The sequence below is a fragment of the Hyalella azteca genome, unplaced genomic scaffold (genome assembly GCF_000764305.2).
Source record: "Hyalella azteca isolate HAZT.00-mixed unplaced genomic scaffold, Hazt_2.0.2 contig13953, whole genome shotgun sequence".
Lineage (NCBI taxonomy): Eukaryota > Metazoa > Arthropoda > Malacostraca > Amphipoda > Hyalellidae > Hyalella > Hyalella azteca.
This window is the reverse complement of record NW_025943855.1, coordinates 341,184-360,484: the sequence shown is the minus strand read 5'-3', so window position 1 is coordinate 360,484 and position 19,301 is coordinate 341,184. Positions and strand designations below refer to the sequence as shown.

Below are 19,301 nucleotides of genomic sequence, written 5' to 3'. Positions count from 1 at the left end.
GCAAATTGAAAAATATATTTACCAAGGTTATCCTACACATCCATGTCGAAATTTGAAGGCCTGAATTTTTGTACATTCTTCTACGCCAAAAAAGGAAGGCTTCCAAATCTGCCGATACCGTACTTCGTTCTGGTTTGGTTTCAAATCTTGCTTCTGGACGTCGTTGTGGCGAGGTATGCAGGTCTGGGTATCTATAACTTATATTCGGCGGGTCTACATTTTGAATTTTGTGCTGTCGTCTGTTTGTTGTTCTTCCAACGGGTGTTTTCGATCAAATCTAAGAGCAAATGTGCATGCGTCCGCGGATCAAACATCTTTGTTATGGTTGTCTTCTCAGTCTTCATTATTTCTGCATGACAATTGAACTCCAACTGATAATTGTGAACTTGAATGATCGCCTACTTCTTATGACGACATTCGTGAGTTATTCACATAATCTCGAAGGAGGGTTACGGACTTGGGAAACCCCTCTTAGGATCTCGCATTGCGATGTCTGTGCTCCATGTTCGTCCAACCAGAATTGTATTGTTTTTACTGTGGATCTAGAGGAATTTTAGAATTTTCATGATGCATGACTCCACTTCGATTAGTTTACCTTGTTCTTGTGATATGAATCTTATGATGTTGGGAAAATTTGTTGTCTATTAATTTTCTTGAAATGTTTTGAGCTCTCGCGATTGTAATCAGATGTGAATTTGAATAAAAAAGTTACCAGATCCAAATAGTCTGAAAATATAACTGTAAACTAATGTGATTTTTTTGGGTGAGGAAGACTTTTTCGCGATTTTTAAAACTCTGTCTCTAATTCGAGGTAAAAAATGCGAGGTGCGCGTGCTATAGGCCGATCTCTATCCTACACATCTCAATATACGTCACTATTACCGTTACATTTTTCCGCTTGGTTTTTAAATTAAAGGTTCATATCTACGAACTTTTTTGCTGATTTTTTTGGGCCTGCTGACGTTCCTGAATTATGGTTCTTTCGTTCTTTTCAGCAACATTTTATAAATTTGACTCGAATCAAATTTCTTCCGTAAATCAGTGCGTTCTGGAAATTAATCTCTTATATTTCATTTCCTTGCATCTTTTTGAGACCTCAACATTAGCACCATCGTGACATGATGAACGCTACCTCTTCATAGTAATAGCTGAACGCATGATGTTCCTCCTTTCTTCTTGATTTTAAAAAATTTATATTGTTCTGACAATGCGTCAACTTCGAGCGTTTCTCGATCATCTTAATTAGTTTCGACGCATGTAGGTACTGCATGCTTGTACCGGTCTCAAGCCACGTCACATTTTTCCAAAGTTCTGTATACAAATTTAGGCTTGAAAGAAAAAACTTGTGGGTCGCGTCCATAACATCTGTTGAATTTTATTTTATGCAGCATAAATTCAATTTCAATGCAAATTAATCAACTTTTATAATTATAGTCATCTCTATTAATCATCATTTGGTTCAAGTCATCACTACGATGATGGTATGGTGAATTTACTTGGCTCTTTTTTTAACTCTCGGTTAACCAATGCTATATTATTCTATGCTGTCTTATTGTATCATTGAAGGAATTACGGAAAGCCTTCGTTTCGGCTTGTTGGCACTTTAAATTTAGTCTCGTTAAAATTATATTCTCGACTTAAGGTCATACATAGAATTTTTCAATTTAGTCCCCTTAAAATTATGTTCTCAAATTAATGCCATGGATTTTTTACAGGGTCTTTGGGAGGCCAACAGCGTTCGGGTCACCACATTCCTTCACAAACAATGGCCTCGTTACCAGCTGCCCTACAAAACCATCTGGCTAATCAACTCAACCGAACACCTCAAAAGAATAATTCGTCTTCCCCTCTTCCTCCTGCAGCTCCTGTTGGGAGCAGTTCTAAGAATTTGTCGGCGTTCGACGATCCGCGTTTTGTTCCGTTCCATACCCGCTTCCAGAGCACGAGTACGGCGCCTCCCACAGCGCAAGCTAACCCACTTTACAACGCCCATGATCTGGCCACGAGTATACAAACTTCGGGAGCTCGCGATGCATCGACAGTATCTGAGCTCAATTCTCAATCTATGTCAGCCAATTCTAACGTCGGAAAACCGAATTTTGCTGCAGCCTTTGCTAGCACTATGATCAAAACGGGTGATCAGCTCGCTGCCAACAACAATAATGTCATCGAACCCAAAATGTTGGGTTCTTTTAGCGAGTCTTTCGCGCAAATGAAACTTAATAAAAGCTTAGTTGCTGAACCCGTCACATCGTCAACATCCACTCAATCGACAAAGCAACAGAAGCCACCTTGGACTTCTTTTGAATAATGACTATATTCTATTAGTACTACTGCCATTTTCTTGAAATTTGTTGGCATTTGTTATTTTTTGACACAATCGATTACGGTATGTGTAGATAGAGCATGCTCAAATAATTTGCCACCCAATTTTTAATTTTCTTATTATCGGCATTGTATTTATTCTGATCTCACGCTTTGGCATTATTGCTACTCTTGGAATTCGCGGTTTATTATATTTTCCCTTTGGCAAACAATTCGACACACAGACGCTAGCATTAAAATCATTCTTAATCTTCCATGGATATATTTTTACTTGTCAATTAGTATGAGAAATCATAGCTAATTATTCTATTTGCATGCAAAGTTTGACGCTCTTCTAATGTGCATAGACTTGTATCTTTATTTATTGCGATGTTATTTTAATATACAGAACATAGGCATTCGCTGTGATCAAGTTATTGATGAACGAGTGGCGAGACACAAGCTTGACGGCATGAAAGGCGATGAAGTGACGTTTGGTGAGAAGTCAAGTTTTAGTTTAGCAACTTCGTGCGCTCTCAACATTGCAAGGCAGATTTTCTTTTAAACTAAGACAGTAGCGTTAAGAGTAAATTCTTCTGTTAATTTAGCACGGAATAATTGATTTTTCTTCGTAGGCGACCAAAAACAAAATATCGTTAATAGTATTTATCTTGGTTATGGTACTCTGTGGCAGCGCCAGGAAGGTATCTATACAAGAAAATTTAGTGACAAGGCACGTTAGTCTCTGCCTGGTGATCTTTTACGGCAACAACCATTATATAAATTCGCAGTCGTTGTTCATGCAGTTCTTGACATGAAATATTTCATAGTTTGTATGTTTAGATTTCATTAGGGCATAAACAGAGCCTTCCCTACTGCAGTTCACGAGGATTCGGATGAATATGTTCTTGCTACGCCAACCGACATATCTTCTGGCATTCATACTATTAGTAACATACGGCTCACATGAGTGTTGAATATGTTCTACTATTCCAATGAAGAATATAATTGAAGTATCCCAAGCTTGAGCTTCCAAACCCTCGTCACTGCCACACATTCTTGCCGATGAGTGAAGAGTTGCATTTGTTATCAACAATTTAATTAATTCATTTAGCCGTCTTTTCAATGAAAATTGTGCGAGTTAGTTAGGATTATGTTGTGCTACAATGTTGAGTGTATTTTCTGCATTAGAAATATCTATATTTCTGTCTGTTTTTTAGTTTCATAGAGTGGGCTTCATTTCATGTAAGTAAAGAGACGATTGAAGGGACTTGCCTATTCTTATGGAAAAATAATTCATCAACATGATTGACTCTACTCCCAAAATTTGTCTTGAAGCGCCTCACTTCTTATTGGCGTAAGGTTTCTATGTTGAAATTTTTTGCTATGCCAATCTTGAACAATGTAACACTGATTCAGGTCGATGATTATAGTGAATACTAAATATTACATAAACATTTCTATTCCATTCACCATTGAGGTTCGAATGACGATAGCATTAGTAATTTTTTACAGATTTTTCTCGCATGGCTTACAATTCGGAACAAAACCTGCAAGTATTTACTGCTCAGTTTATTATAAACTTAATTACATTGTAATGGGTACTTATACACATAGAAGCTTAACACTAAGACGTTGATTGATTTATGATAGGCTTTACATATGTATTCAATTTAGAATTTCTATCACGACTTGCGTAAGGTGAAATGTTAAATTTACTAAATGATCTTGATTTTTTCTAATTTTATTACAATTGATCAGATCAAATTTCTCCGCCTCGATCGCAAAAACAATACGACCAAGCAATGAAGCGTCCGAATTTCTTTTAGTTTCCTCATTACGATCCCCGATAAGAATTTTTAGCCAAATTTAATATCATTACTCTGCATTTTAATTATTGTAACAAAATGACCACATTATTTATATACCTACATTATAAAGATACTTTATTACAGTTATGATCAACGTTCAGGTAGGCACGTAACAGATTGGGTGCTATGCAGCGAACATTCCATTAAACCTTAAATGCTTGTTTAGATACTCTCTTATGAACGATTGAATTTGTATAACTTCACTACTAAATGCTATTATATACAACTTCAATTTCTACTCTACTTTCTTTCATTTCCTTACTTTTTTCAGATCTCAGTTAGTATCACAGATATTGCAAATCATTTCACTCGCCCCGTCGTCGCTTTACCGCTGCTGCTTCTGCTTATGATGTGCGAAGAACTGCGCGTACGAAGCCATTCACATTAATATTGTATTATTGCACTCCTCTACTTATTTTTCATTTCATTTTCATTATTATTTCCGTAAACAGAATGACATTTAAGTAATTGTTGCTAGGTTATATGATAAATTACACTCCAGGGCCCATACTTTCAAAACTCGCCAAGTGAACGTAAGTACTTACGCTCTATTTACTTGTCTATTATTGTTGGGTTGGCGGATGAACTTACGATCTCTTAAATTTTTTGAAAGTATAGGCCCAGGTGTGACTCAACATACCTATTGATGGAAAGAATAGACTGAGGAGGAATACGAAATGCAATTGCGTTGATTCTAACATAATGAAAGCGTATTTTAATTATTACTTTAAATTGTGATTATTTTAAGAGTTTTTCTTAACGAATAAGCGTCTTTTACTTACTTTAGCTACAGCGGCATGAGCGCTTGGATATTTGTCCGCACGAAGCAGTGAACGAGAGATCCAGTCCGGCAGTGCAGACACCGTCGACTGTCTCGAGTATCGCTGGTCCAGAAGCAACATACAAGCGTAATCTTGCCTTAAAAAAAAAAGTTTATTTTTCTAGTATCGACTCACATTTGTTTCTGCATTTGAAACCATGCCAATCGTAAGCGGCCGTACACATTAATCTGACTATTTGTTGTCAGTTCTGCAATTAAAAATGTATTATGATTTATGAAGAGCCAAGCAAACGATTTAACAGATGCATCAACCAATATAAATCGCTCCTCTAACAAGCTTCGACGTCTAGCGAAACTCAATATCCTAACTGCGTACATGAAGAATTTTTAACTTTAAGAATGCATTAGCAAATTAGCAAAGAACTTCATGGCGATTTGAAATGTTCTGAAAACTTCTAAACTGACAGGAAAATATTAATTCTACTCTAATTAAAAATGTGTCGAGGTAGAGTAGCACATGCTTTACCCGTGTAGAGGTGGAGTAGACAACTAAGAAAAGTCCTCTACCTGTGTAGAGGTAGAGTGGACGTTCTCTACCTGTACAGAGGTAGAGATGACACGTTCTCTACCTGTACAGAGGTAGATTAGCTGCGTTCTCTACCTGTACAGAGGTAGAGTAGCTGCGTTCTTAACTCTGCCTGTACAGAGGTAGAGTAGATACGTTCTTTACCTGTACAGAGGTAGAGTTGACATGTTATCTACCTGTACAGAGGTAGAGTAGACACGTTCTCTACCTGTACAGAGGTAGAGTAGACCCGTTCTCTACCTGTACAGAAGTAAAGTAGATTGGTTATCTACCTGTGCCGAATAGCTCGCCCGATGCTCTGGTTGACGGCCCTGAAGCAGAGGTTGTGGTAGTACGCCTCTCCGCCCGAACGTTGCGCTCTACTTGGTTCTTCCTGCACCAGAAAATTGTTTCAACAGTTCTCCCTGGTTTGTCAAGGGTTACATCAATCGTATACCGGTGCAAAAACTCTTGGAATTCCTCAACTCTGTTTACGTCCCGCGCCTCTACCAGCAACTCTGTTTACGTCCCACCTCTACCAGCAACTCTGTTTACGTCCCACCTCTACCAGCAACTCTGTTTACGTCCCGCCTCTACCAGCAACTCTGTTTACGTCCCGCCTCTACCAGCAACTCTGTTTACGTCCCGCCTCTACCAGCAACTCTATTTACGTCCCGCCTCTACCAGCAACTCATATTTACGTCCCGCCTCTACCAGCAACTCTGTTTACGTCCTGCCTCTACCAGCAACTCTGTTTACGTCCCGCCTCTACCAGCAACTCTGTTTACGTCCTGCCTCTACCAGCAACTCTGTTTACGTCCCGCCTCTACCAGCAACTCTGTTTATGTCCCGCCTCTACCAGCAACTCTGGTTGAAGAACCGTATGACTGCTACGATGCACTCAGTAACAGAAGATATGCTTCCTCGTGTGTGGGACGAGTTTGGCTACCGTTTAGATGCTTGCCGTGCAGCACAAGGGGGACATGTCGAATATTTATAAAATTTAAAAAAATGTGAATCTTTCAATTGGTGCATAAATTATTCATTTAGAAAAAGCCTGTACATAAATGAGGTGTCAGTCGAATAATGTAAGCGTTCGAAACTGAGTGCGTAAAATTTCTTTCACCTATGGTATTAAAATCAAAAACCTATGCCCGTTCCAAAAAGCTTTTTTGATAAAAAAGTAATACATTAATTGGTTCAGTAGCAACAATTTCATTCGATCCATATTCGTATGGTGCAGTTATAAAAAAATTCGATCCTCTATGCACAAATTTTAGAAGAAAACCAACCAGGCTCTGGGAACTCACTGCTTTAGAGTTTTCTTGGATCTTTTTCCCGTGGAGGCGCATAGCTTCGAAGTGTTTAGCGTCGAGATGTTTCATCCTCTCCCTGAGCTCGACGCTCTGGGTGTTGGGGTAAGGCAGTCCGACCATCACGACGCATCTGCCAAGCCCGTCACTGAAATTTATTCCTTCGCTCATCTTCCCACCTGCGAATAAAACAGCAAGAAATATGGGAACAAAATAGACTGCAACTGAAAAACTTGGATCATCTTTAAAACTTGCAGATAAAAATGGAAAGACTACAGCCAGCCAGCTTGAAATATCAGAACTTCAACTATATGAACAATTTAGACCTCAACTTATAATTCGTCGTCACAGTTGCCTATTAAATTAGTTTAGTTGTCAGATGTTTACTAGCGCTTCAGCTATTTAGTTATCTTGCACCGAAAGTCAAGATGAAAATCACCAACGACGTGGAAGGTCTCAATTATTAAAAGTTTCTTAAATCAACATTCATTCATCACCCACATGGGGCGGAAGGTCTCAATTGTACAGCCCGCTGAAGCTGGCTCGAAAGAAGCAGCTTTAGCATCTCAAAGAGACGAAGTGACAATGAGGGACAGGTGAAAAGCAACAGAAACGAAGACACTCGAACAAGAGGTCGCTTACACGGGACGTCGGCGGCCCGCACGAGAGAGACAGAGAAGAGAAATGTAAGGAATCCTACCTACATAATAACTTAATGTAAGGTATCCTACTTACATAATAACTTAATGTAAGGAATCCTACCTACATAATAACTTATCCCCACAACTGAGACCTGCAGTCAGACACCGCGAGCTCAGCGGTGGGGCGCTCAGGAACAATCCCCCTAGGAACGCGAAATCCCATAGGACATCTCACGAGCACAGATACGCGTCAGAAGTCCCTCCTGAGGGGTCTTAGTTCCCTAACCTGACGAAATAAATCCTCATGAAGAAAGAACGAACCAAGACGCACCAGACAAAATGAAATAGGAATTAGGAAGAGAACGACTGGAACAAAAACGTATAACGAGGCACACAAATTAAGAAAAGTGATTTATAAACATTAGAAAGCATATAATGAAATAAACATCGAGGCCAGTAATCAGTTTAAAAAAATGAATGGAATAGCTTGACTTTCAATCTGAAGTATTGAACAATCACTTCATAGCAGATCTACTGAATAATCAGTGCAGAGCAGATATATATAACAGCAGGGATAAGTAATTCAGCCACAGACCAACGACACAGAAAAGCACAGCGCCGTTGCACTGCCCCGGCGCGGCCTCGGCGCTGCGGCGGACGGCCGTGGCGTAGGCGGCGAGGAGAGCACCGACGGCGCTGGCTGAGCGAGGCTCCACGAACACCTGCCATACAGCGTGCGTGAGAGAAATGTCGTGAGTAACCTGACACTTTCAATTTTACGTAAACTAACTTCAACGTAGTTATTTTGCGAGCTTACTTTATCGGTTACAATTTCAACTAATTTGTTACTTAAGAGCTTAATCTCGCGAGTACATATTTTTTTACATTTTCGCTCACTTTCTTCTTGGTCTCAATCTTATCCAAGAGACCCTGCTTGCGTAGGAGGCTCAGGAACAGCTCGGAGTATTGGTATGAAGGCAGAAACACCACGACGCCAGCAGGCACCACGCAGCACGCGTTGTAAAGCACACGACCAACTTCTTGCACCTGAGACAAGCAAGAACCTTATCTTAGAAACATCTGAGTGAAAAAATCATGTCAGGCATTACCAACAATTGAACGCTAATTGCATAAAGGCTGAACTAGAAAATTTAATGAATAATCATTAGACAGTCAGTAGAATTGAAGTAAGAAAAAGTGAGATAATTGTCACTTCAGTCTCATCAAAGCTTGAGCCTATTAACTAAGTGAGGGACTAACACACGTCACAGTCCACGGATGAAAGTGAAAGCTGTGTTTATAGGTTTGATGATAAGCGGCACGGAAGGAGCAATAATGCTAGGTAGTACGCTCGCAACCAAAATGAATTAATCACCTTTCGCCATCAGTAAAATTCCTTAGAGATTTATTAATGAACAAGCATCAAAATAACAATCTTACCCCTACTAAACTTCTCTCGACACCTGCCAACAATCTTAGCAAGAGATTGCCAGCAAGAGAATTAAAACAAAGAGTTATACCAATGATGCATTTAAAGTCACCACGTGAGGTTGGTTTCTATTCGCGTGTGTGAGGTCGAGTGTGACGCCCGTAGGACCCGTGGAGAGCGCCACGGGCAAGACGTTCTCGGAGGGCACCACGTGTCCACACGACAGTTCCATCACGCGGGTCTCGGGCGCCCCTGCGGCATAGAACAGCTGCTCACGGAACTCCTGGAATGGCTTCATGGTACCTCCCACCAGGATCACTGACCTGCACAACATGAAAGTTTATACGAGAGATCCTTAACCGAGACAAGCAATCAAATGGACAGGGATAACAATATTTCTCAAACGAGTCGGTAAAGCTGGAATAAATCTTACAAAATTACCGTGAATGACAAGATAAGCAGGTAAAATTGGAGATTTCAATGAAATGAAAACATTTCAATGTAAACTTGTATTCAAAATGCGCGAACAATTTCAGCGACAGACATAGTTCCGGTGAGCAGTTTATTCAACGGTGGTGATATGCATGTTTTGCTTACCTGCACTGACGCACAATGTCGTGGAAGTGAGAGGCAGGATCTAGCACCAGATACTTGATGGTCCGAGAAGAGTCATCACTGAGAACAAAACAAAGGAAAAATTCCATTAGCCCCTTTCATTAAAGAAAATTTTCACAATTCTCATGATTAAATGTTAACAATTAATTTTCTATTCTTGACCCAAGGAGCCAGGAATTTCAAACATCGTTGCATAGTACTAAGTTTTAGGTTAGCAGTTGCGTTGCATTTATTTTATTTTTAATGAATTAATTAAAAATTAAATGTCACTTAAACAAATTGGTGTGCATCCTTTATACCAAATTACTTATATAAATTACTTTTGAAAATTTCTCTTGTTAAATGTCGGAATTATTCTTAGAATCCACAGTAAAACTTGCCTGATTTTAAACTGCATTAATTTCGCACTGACTTACAATATGAAAAATATAACTCAGTACTAACTGCAGTGATTGACAGAGAGCGCATTTTCTCGTCGACGAAAATGTGAAGTCACGGACGGACAGACAGACGGACGGATGGACGGACGGACATGGCGAGCACAATAGTGCATTTTTTCAATAAATGAGAAAATGCGCTAAAAATAGTCAACTCACACATTGACGAGAACACGAGCGCTGGCATGACTCGTCACGAGTCTCCTGAAGAGCTCCACGCACACCAGGAAAGGGTTTCCACCCATCACCTCCTCAGCTCCACCGACGTCTGACGCTGCACATGTCGTTACCATGTCGGGCGCTTCAGTAGCATTGTTCTTGGCAGTCTTGGCATCTGAAATGTTACAAAGTTTCAGTAGCATTGTTCTTGGCCTGTCTCTTATACACATCTAGATGTGTATAAGAGACAGGAGTTCAGGTTGCATGTCTCACTGAGTTCAGGTTGCATGCCTCACTGAGTTCGGGTTGCAGGACGCTGCTGAAGGCTTTGAGGCAGAAGAGCAGTTGGTTGAGATGCAGCAGGTTGCGTGCAGACAGTCTGCTTTCGTAGCGTTGCAGGTATTGCTGCACCTGCTCGCGGCTCCTACACACCTGCAACACAAACTCAGGTAATACAAGAATAATCCATCACATAAATGACGATAAATAATATTCATTAACATCAGATTTTATTGAAACAACATTTAATCAACGACGATTCAGCGTGAGGTGCCTGGTAGGAGACAAGAGAGTTAGATGATTTTTGAGACGTAGAAGGAATGATGAGTACCCAACGCATCTATCTTCTTTTTGGCAGGTTCTATGCTATTTAAAATCAAAATCTAATGAAAAAAATCACAAAAATTTTGTGTGAACGTAACCAACACATTTTGCAGGCTAGTGAAGACTGATTTAAATAAATTATATCGTTTCGTTATATTATAGGTATTGATAATTAAACTTAGTCTAGTACGGTAAGCTCTCTATGTGGACCAGTTCTCATTATGATGAGTGTACTTCGTAAAATTTCGACCAAAAACCATAGATTTCGCCAAGTTCAACAAGTTAATTAACGTCTACGCATGAACGTTATTTACGTGGAAAATAACGGCCATGATCACTAGGATCACTGTTAGTTCTTGTTTTTAGGCTTTTGTGATAAAGAAGATTCATATTTATAAAAAAGTATTCATTAAAGTAGAATTTGAAAGCTCATCGATATTTGCACATGAAAGAAGAACGTGCGACTTGGATCAAGTATTTATGATACATCATGAATGTCCTAGGAGTCAAGACGATAAGAGTTCAATTTACACATTAAAACAAAAAGGGATTAAATCCCAAGTTCGCTAAGATTCTACACAGATTTTAAAGGCTAGAAACATACAACATATTCAAGCGATGCCCACACACAACATACAAGGTGGAGGGAATACCTGGGCCAGCGACAGGGTAAGCTCCTGCACGGAGGCCAGGGTGCCCAGCAAGTTGTGCGCCTCGTCCACGATGAGGCAATTGTTCTTGAGCCTCACACCGCACGCCTCTCGTGTACCAGGCTGCAGTACCGTGTTGTATGGTACCAGCACCAGCTGCACGGTACACAATAACTTTGCAACATAAAGAAGAAAAAAATTGAAATAATTAAACAAATTAAAATTTTAAAAATTAAAATAGAACAAGCTGCAGATGTTTTTGAACAATGTTTAATGGATACAATGTCAAGCAGATACAAACTAAAGTACGTACTGTACTGAAATAGAGAATTTTGCTTTGTTAAGTTCCCTTGTACCGTCGGTCGATATTAATCAGTAATACCGCCAGTACGATGAAATATCACCAGAAGATGTGATATCTATTGTCAATTAAACGGATAAATAGAAAGCTCACCTGAGCATCTCTGAGGGCAGTTCTGGCAGCATAGTAAGGACAGGCCTTAAGAGCCTTACCCTCCTTCACGGCATCCTCCAGGTCTTGTACGTTAGTCAGCAACTGCAACATATGTTACTATGAACGATACATCAGACGTCTCCATGGTCACGAGTTACTTACAATCCTTTTATCGTATAGCAGTCCCCATATCAGTGTCAGAATAAATAACAGTGATGCGTGTAGCACACGCGTAGATATTTTCTTATGAGCGGCGTTCAGGGGCCATACTTTCAAAATTCCCTAAGTGAACGTAAGTATTTACGATCTATTTTCTTGTCTGTGATTGGCGGATTTTGCTTAAAAGGCCGTAAATGATTGGCTGATGAACTTACGATCTCTTAACTTTTTTGAAAGTATGGGTTTAACGAGATTTAACGAACACAATTTTTGTTGACCGTCAAGCTAATGATAAACATGTAGTATTACTGCCACATCACGTAAATTTCTTGCATTATAAGGATAAACTTTCTAACATACCTACTCAATTAAAGGAAAGACATAATTCAAACGATTAAATTCGATGCACGGGATATTGCCGGTGTCAATAAGGATGAAGTTATTCTTGTCAGTATCTATAGCGATCCAGTTATTCTTGTCAGTATCAATAGCGATCCAGTTATTCTTGTCAGTATCTATAGCGATCCAGTTATTCTTGTCAGTATCAATGGCGATCTAGTTATTCTTGTCAGTATCAATAGCGATCTAGTTATTCTTGTCAGTATCTATAGCGATCCAGTTATAATTAATTATCAATTAATAAATTATTAAAATATAATTCTTTCAGTTTCGTAACAATAGCAAGAGTCGATCAGTACCATCAGCAGCGGCTATATAGCACAGCTATTCATTCTTTCATTTGTTAAGAAAATAATGATGCGCAATATTAAATTAAACTAACATTATTTAATCAATAAATACTGGAATAAAAACAATTTAAATAAAGAAATACTGGACCTCGTCTCCCAGAGCCCGCACTGCGTTAGGACGGTTCCAGGGGCAGGCCTGGTTCGCTTTGCTGCGCTTCTGCCCCTTGGTGTTGCCGTCAGCGCAGCTAAGACTGACGCAACCACTGCTACCGCGCTGCAGGTCTAGGCATCTGCTCGAGCCAATACCATTCAGATTATGCATGCACATTATTCAATGCAACTGTCCAAGGGCCATACTTTCAAAATTTGCTAAGTGAACGTAAGTACTTGCGCTCTATTTTCTTGTCTATGATTGGTGTATTTTGATTGAAAGGCCGTCAATGAATGATTGGCTGATGAACTTACGATCTCCTAACTTTTTATGAAAGTATAGGCCCAATACAATAGAATTCTACATAAACGTACCTTTCTATTCTTCAAAATACAATTATTTGAGAATTTAATACCAGTTATTATCCAGCGCATTTGTAAATGTAACTTAAACAGGTTTGTACTCCAACCTCTTCGTTCCTAGCGTTAGCCTTTTTAAAGATTTTATGATTTTCGACATACTTTGCTGTAGAAATGCCTCCATGTATACGACCAATACTGTCAATACATGCCGAATCGCCAGTTATTATAAATGTTACATTTTAATTGTAAAAATACTTCTTTGCATGGTAAAAAATTACATAAAATTTGTTAACCAGGAGAACAATTACATACTCGCTTTATGTCGTTGACATACTACTCGCTGATAGGGCTATTTGCTCGAGTAAATAATCACCTCATTCAAACCACTAAATGTTTGCAAGCATGGCAGTGATTCCTATTTAACACTTGGTTTTCTATGTAAAGCTTAACGTGCCTGTCGTTGACAAGATTTGGATGCTTTAAGCGCATCACGTCAGGATTAATGCACAGGTTGTGGCGGGAGGCGAGTGCTACGACGCGAGTCTGCGCGCCTCCAAACCTCGTCTTCTGCAACTCCCCTATGAACTGTGAGAGCTGAGAGTGCGTTCTGCTGCAGTAATAAATCTGCTCAGAAAACGAATAAATCTGCTCAGAAAACGAATAAATCTGCTCAGAAAACGAATAAATCTGCTCAGAAAACGAATGCTTCATTAACATCACCTTCAAGGAGGTGCATGTATTGGCGGTCAACACTGAGCATGAATTTATTGCTGAAATAATAAAACATGAAGATGGATTGTTTGTCAATAGACCAGTCATATTTGGAGATTGTTATTTGATTGCTATCATTAATATTGTCACAAAAATTCACTGTCATTAAAATAACTACAAAAAAGATCCCAATCGAGGGTCTTTATGCGAAAGTGATTCACTAAAACTAGCTTGCAATTAATAAATTTATAAAATATAAAAATATTTATAATATAAATAAATATTTATAAAATATTTATTTAAATATTTAATAAAAATATTTCCGGAACTACTATAAATAAGCTCTTTCCCTGGAATCAAACTTGTACAACAATGTAATTTTAAGCTTGATACAAACAATATGGCATTAAAGAAAGAGATAGGTTATCTAATTTATTCTAAGCATACTTTAATGCAGCCTTCTTCTTCATCTTCATCTGCCGCTTCTTCCAGCTCAGACGACTCATCCACGTCATCATTGAGCAACAGGTCCAACTCTTCCTCAAGAAAATCTTCTCCAACTAAGAAAAGTTTACTAAAACATTATCAGAAAAGCAAGACAAACATACAAAATCTCAAAAAAACTCAAAAATACTTGCAAGGCCTGCGACAACATTAACACAATATAACATAAGAAGAGAAGACTGATAGGCTAGACTTCATGAAAAATTGGTATATTTTTCACAAGCTTTGGCCATTAATCAATCGAAATTTAATAACCTCTATCAAACTGGTAGACAAATATGGAAGACAGCCACAAAATATTGTTTATTTTAGTTACGTGTCAAACGTCAGCCAGTGTGCCAGAACACATACGGTAGTGAAAAAGATATTTATTCAAATGTAAACCTAATGTGGAAGTTCATGAAATTCTCCCAAGATGCCCAAAAATTCAAACCCTTTGATTTCCTAATCCTAAGAAGTTCCAAAGTAAATATTATATTATAATGTAAATATTCACAATAAATTAATGCTAAAAATTGAAGGAAAATAAACACAAATATTATTTACCTGGAGATTTTTTCTGAGGAGAAATATTTTCCCTGGAATTATTACTTGTTTTCTCATCACGAGTTTTCCAGGAGCTTGAAAATGATCCTTCACTTTCTTTTTCTTTCTTTGCCTGCAAGAAAAACATGCAAATTAGTGAGCTGCTCTATCAAAATAATTTTATTCTACTCTAGTCATGATATGGTACTAGCACAGTTAAGAAAGAATGAACATTATTTAATAATAAAATTTCGATATAAATATGAAGATTAAAATTCCATTGACCTAAACAAGGCAAAAAACCCAACACCATGTTGAAAATTGCAAACAATTTTCATTTCATTCCTCTTGAAAAATCAATTCCTTGTGAAAATTTGAATAATTTGTGTGGCTTATTTATGCTTATGGCAAAAAAATAACCAGTGAACTTCATTCTTCTGAAACAATTCTAAAAGCAAGTTGAAAATTAGAAAAAAATCCCATTCCTTTCATCTAGGAAAATACAAAGAAATCTTGTTATTTATATGTAAAATTATATAGCAAATATAAGAATAAGTCACCTTCATCTTTCTGATATTGATTGCCTGGATGCGAGAGCGTTCTTTGTTGAGCCGAGAAAGTTTTTCTTTAATATTTTGTACAGCTTCAGTCTGAGCCTGACGCACTCCTGCTGCTGCAAACCAGTCATCCACGGCCTCACACTGCTGCACTGCAGCCTCGGCCGCCCTCAGTTCAATCTCCAGACGTGACTGCAATTATAGGACATATCTAACATTCATCCAAAAAAGGTTCCTAAACTTGTTTAAATTTCATAAGTGAAAACAAAACTAATTTCGGGATTTTATTTTGGACATTTTTTGTCATTTGTGGGTGTTGGTTTGAAGCCTTTATCATTAATACAAACATAAATCAAATGCTTTTCTACTGAAACATTTGATACCCAATTCGGAAGATTACTTCTGAAAAAAAAAAACATATTGGCAAACCAAGTTTCCTTAATAGCTAACAAATTGGATATCTTGTTCAAAAGTTCAGCTGATGGAAATTTCTCTTCCTAACTTTAAATAAATTATAGATTATCTGTACATGGTGAAGCAGCAACAGATAAATATTAAAACTATAAATATTTACAGAATGAATGATCAGCCTTGCTTGGGAGGCTGCAAGTAGCAGGTTCTAGCAGAAAATGAGTGCATTTAGCACAATAATCTGTAGTGAAATGTCTGCTCTCTCTACAAAACTCTATTTCAATTTGTTGATTTGTGCAAACCGAGCATAAAAAATGTCTATGTTAAAATATATTTCAGAAATAAATAAGTTCAGAAATAATTTTAATGTAAATAAGCTCAGCAATGAATCAATGTTTAGGATTACAGGAATAGCATCTTGCACAGTATGACTCACCTGCTGCACTTCATTGTATTTATGAAGCCATGTAAGAGCACTGCAGATGAGACTCAGTGATTTACCCTAAAGAAAAAATGTGCATATTAGTCTGAAGATCAGAAATTAACTCATTTAAATTTTACTAATATTGGGAAAGTCTTGTTTTTTTTATGGAAATCTTGCTCCTAAAGTGAATATTTTTAGATAGATTTTCAATTGGTCAGATTTATCAACAATTATATGGGTAATCATTTCTCAAGCAAGAATCTTGCAGCTCCAAAAATAGCAGTAAAGCTCCAGTTGCTGCTGGAAAAGTAGATATTTTCCTGTCCTGCCTTACAATAATGTGTAATTAAAAGGTTTTTAATTAGTCAGATATACTAGGTACCTATATATCATAATAAATAATACAAATCTATCCAAAAAAACAACAATTAAATGATTTGTATGCAGCTGAACTAAAAATAAACAGTCAGCATTACCAAAATATCAGGACCAGCTGACATTTAAAAAATTCAAAATATGAAGAACCAAAAAAAAAATAAAAGTTTCCAGGATAGAGAAACATTAATTGTAACAATGCTTCATTTACTGTTCAATGGAGTATCAAACAAAATAATAAGGATCTCACTGTGCCTGTAGGACTCTCCAATATTGCTAATTTCTGGTCCTCCAGAGCTGTGAAGACTTTTTTCATCAGTTCCAGCTGGATGTCATATGGAGGGAAGGGGAAAGAGAAGTCATCTGGCATTGGTAATTTCTGACTCATCTGTAAAATAAAACAAAAATTCACTATCCAGCACTGAAAATTGTTCTCACAAAACTATTTGCACCTAGCTAAATATATGGTTATTTAAAAAACAAGATTTTTTTGCCTCAACAGCATGCTTAGATTTTAGTAAACTCAAGATAGTTGCAGCCATGCAGGAATTGTAGGCGTGGAGATTGACTGAATAACTAAAGATCTTTAGCAATAATTAGCATCAAATATGCATATAATATATACATATAGGCCTTCAGAAGGCCTGGCCAACACATATCTTTTTAAATGTCTTACATGTATTTTTGGCAAGAAATTATATTGGTTAGGCTGTTAGGACTTAAGGTTGTCAAAGAAAATAGATACAAATTCATAATAAAACTGAAACATCCTGGGCCTAAAAACCTGATCTAGGCAACATAATTGATAAACTTCTTATGGTGGCAGGCAGGTAATTAGAAACCAGGAGCCCAATCTGAAATGGGATTGGAATATTAGCTAAAATTTTATCAAAATTGCTGGTAAGGACTCTTGTTTACTTAGCAATTTTGAACAATTGCAAGCAAAAATATACATTTACACTTATTTTCTTGAAAGAATGTAGACAAGTGAAGACTGTGTTAAGTGATTTTATTAGTATATTTTATAAGTGTACTTTATCAGAACATCTCATAAGTGTATTTTATTAGTGTTTTTCAGTTATTTTTATTAGCATATTTCATTAGTATATTTTATTAGTGCATTTTATCAGTCTACCGTCAACCGGGGCAACTCGGGACTGGCGGGGCAACTCGGGACGTACCTCTGACACGTCGTAAAATGGTCATAGTAGCGAAACTAATTGGAATATTGCTAAACTAAATATAGTGGCCTAAACAACAACATTTTTCCTATCTATGTAGTATAAAGGAAGTCGAATAATACGACATTTACTAGCTTTGAAAAATTCCTGAAAAAAAATGGTGAAAAACGCTATTTTGAAAAGTGACTTCTGCTAAGGTCTGTAGCAAAAAAAATATTTGCCGTATTAAAAAATTTTACTTACATAAAAGTTGCACCCAGGTGTCGGCTTGAAAACGTAATTGACAGATTTTGCCTATCTCACTATCTCATTACAAAAAAAAAATGGCGGCCATTTCCGCACGGCGGGGCTACTCGGGACACCCCCCCGGGGCTATTTGGGACACCCCGGAAAGCACATTTACAGTAGAACCTCAGTTAGCAAAGGCTCCAGTTAAGAAAAAAATTGATTAAAAACAAAGAATATTGATTACATTTACCTCGCTGAGCGAAAAAAAAAAGTTCACTTATCGTCTCACAAATTACAAGCCGTCCTGTAAGCTTACAGATACAGAAAAAATGCTATGATGCTGCTGATATGAAGCTTGCAGTGGACAAGGTTGTTGTAAATGCTCAATGTTCACAGTGGACAAGGACACAAGGTTGTTGACTTGTTGTCAATGCTCAATGGCATGTCCATCAGTCATAGTGGCAAAGCAGAGAGTTTTTTAGACTCTCCCTCAAGTTCAATTCTGAGTACTATAAGTATAAGTAGACCAATAAAGTATCATGGATACCAGCATTATCATACATAAGAAATTCATTTAAATATTGAGTATACGAGTAAATTAAAAATGAGCTGATTCTAAAAAATCTCTGGTTTGCCACTATGCCAATAATGCCATCAGTCCATGGATACAGTAATATCACATTAATAATATGGTAATGAATGGATAAGGTAATATTATATCAATGAAGAAACACCAAGTAAAAATCACAGAAAATTTCATTTATTCTACATTTACATCATCTACAAACTGCCCGGCCAGGTGCAGGTGGAGATTTTTATCTGCCAGGTTTTTTTACTTTTTTCAATGAACAAGTTTCAGTGATGTATTATAGATGCAATGTTATATTTTGCATTGGAACTTGCCACTTGCCAGGCCCCTCAACTCTCAAGGCCTTGTAGGCTCGTCATGTCATGATTGAGAAATGACTGATTGTATCAATAATCAAAGAAAATAGGTGCGTATCAGCGACAGCGTATGGCATTGGCAATTAAATGTCGATAGAATAATAACATTGTTACAATTTGAAAATAACAAACTAGCAATTATTTGAGGAAGACATACTCACAGTCAGACGACGGCTAAATTGCAATAAATGAAATAAACAAATTTCGTATAAAATTGATGTTCACCAAAGAACCGCAACCAAGAACAAATTTAGAGC

General features: G+C 37.6%; 2 protein-coding genes across 7 annotated transcripts in view; one reads left to right on the top strand and one right to left on the bottom strand.

Annotated features, from left to right (window-relative positions):
* The window catches only part of LOC108668116 (DENN domain-containing protein 1B), a 25,016-nt gene extending 20,600 nt beyond the window's left edge, over positions 1–4,416 (top strand). For all 6 annotated transcript variants that reach the window (XM_018155269.2, XM_018155268.2, XM_047883895.1 and 3 more), the window contains one exon: positions 1,716–4,416. In XM_018155269.2, the coding sequence (XP_018010758.1) occupies positions 1,716–2,311 (596 nt within the window). In that variant the 3' untranslated portion in view covers positions 2,312–4,416. The remainder of the gene's footprint in view (positions 1–1,715) is intronic.
* LOC108668104 (ATP-dependent DNA helicase DDX11) lies at positions 3,755–19,301 on the bottom strand. Its single transcript, XM_018155249.2, has 20 exons — positions 19,206–19,301; positions 16,941–17,078; positions 16,328–16,393; positions 15,484–15,672; positions 14,945–15,056; positions 14,342–14,454; positions 13,638–13,807; positions 12,819–12,960; positions 11,823–11,924; positions 11,372–11,524; positions 10,412–10,547; positions 10,116–10,290; positions 9,502–9,579; positions 9,017–9,227; positions 8,373–8,522; positions 8,071–8,197; positions 6,832–7,013; positions 5,815–5,915; positions 4,958–5,093; positions 3,755–4,536 (listed from the first exon to the last, which is right to left on the bottom strand). The coding sequence occupies exons 2-20, from the start codon at positions 17,076–17,078 to the stop codon at positions 4,501–4,503; spliced, it is 2,517 nt and encodes an 838-aa protein (XP_018010738.1). The 5' UTR covers positions 19,206–19,301; the 3' UTR covers positions 3,755–4,500.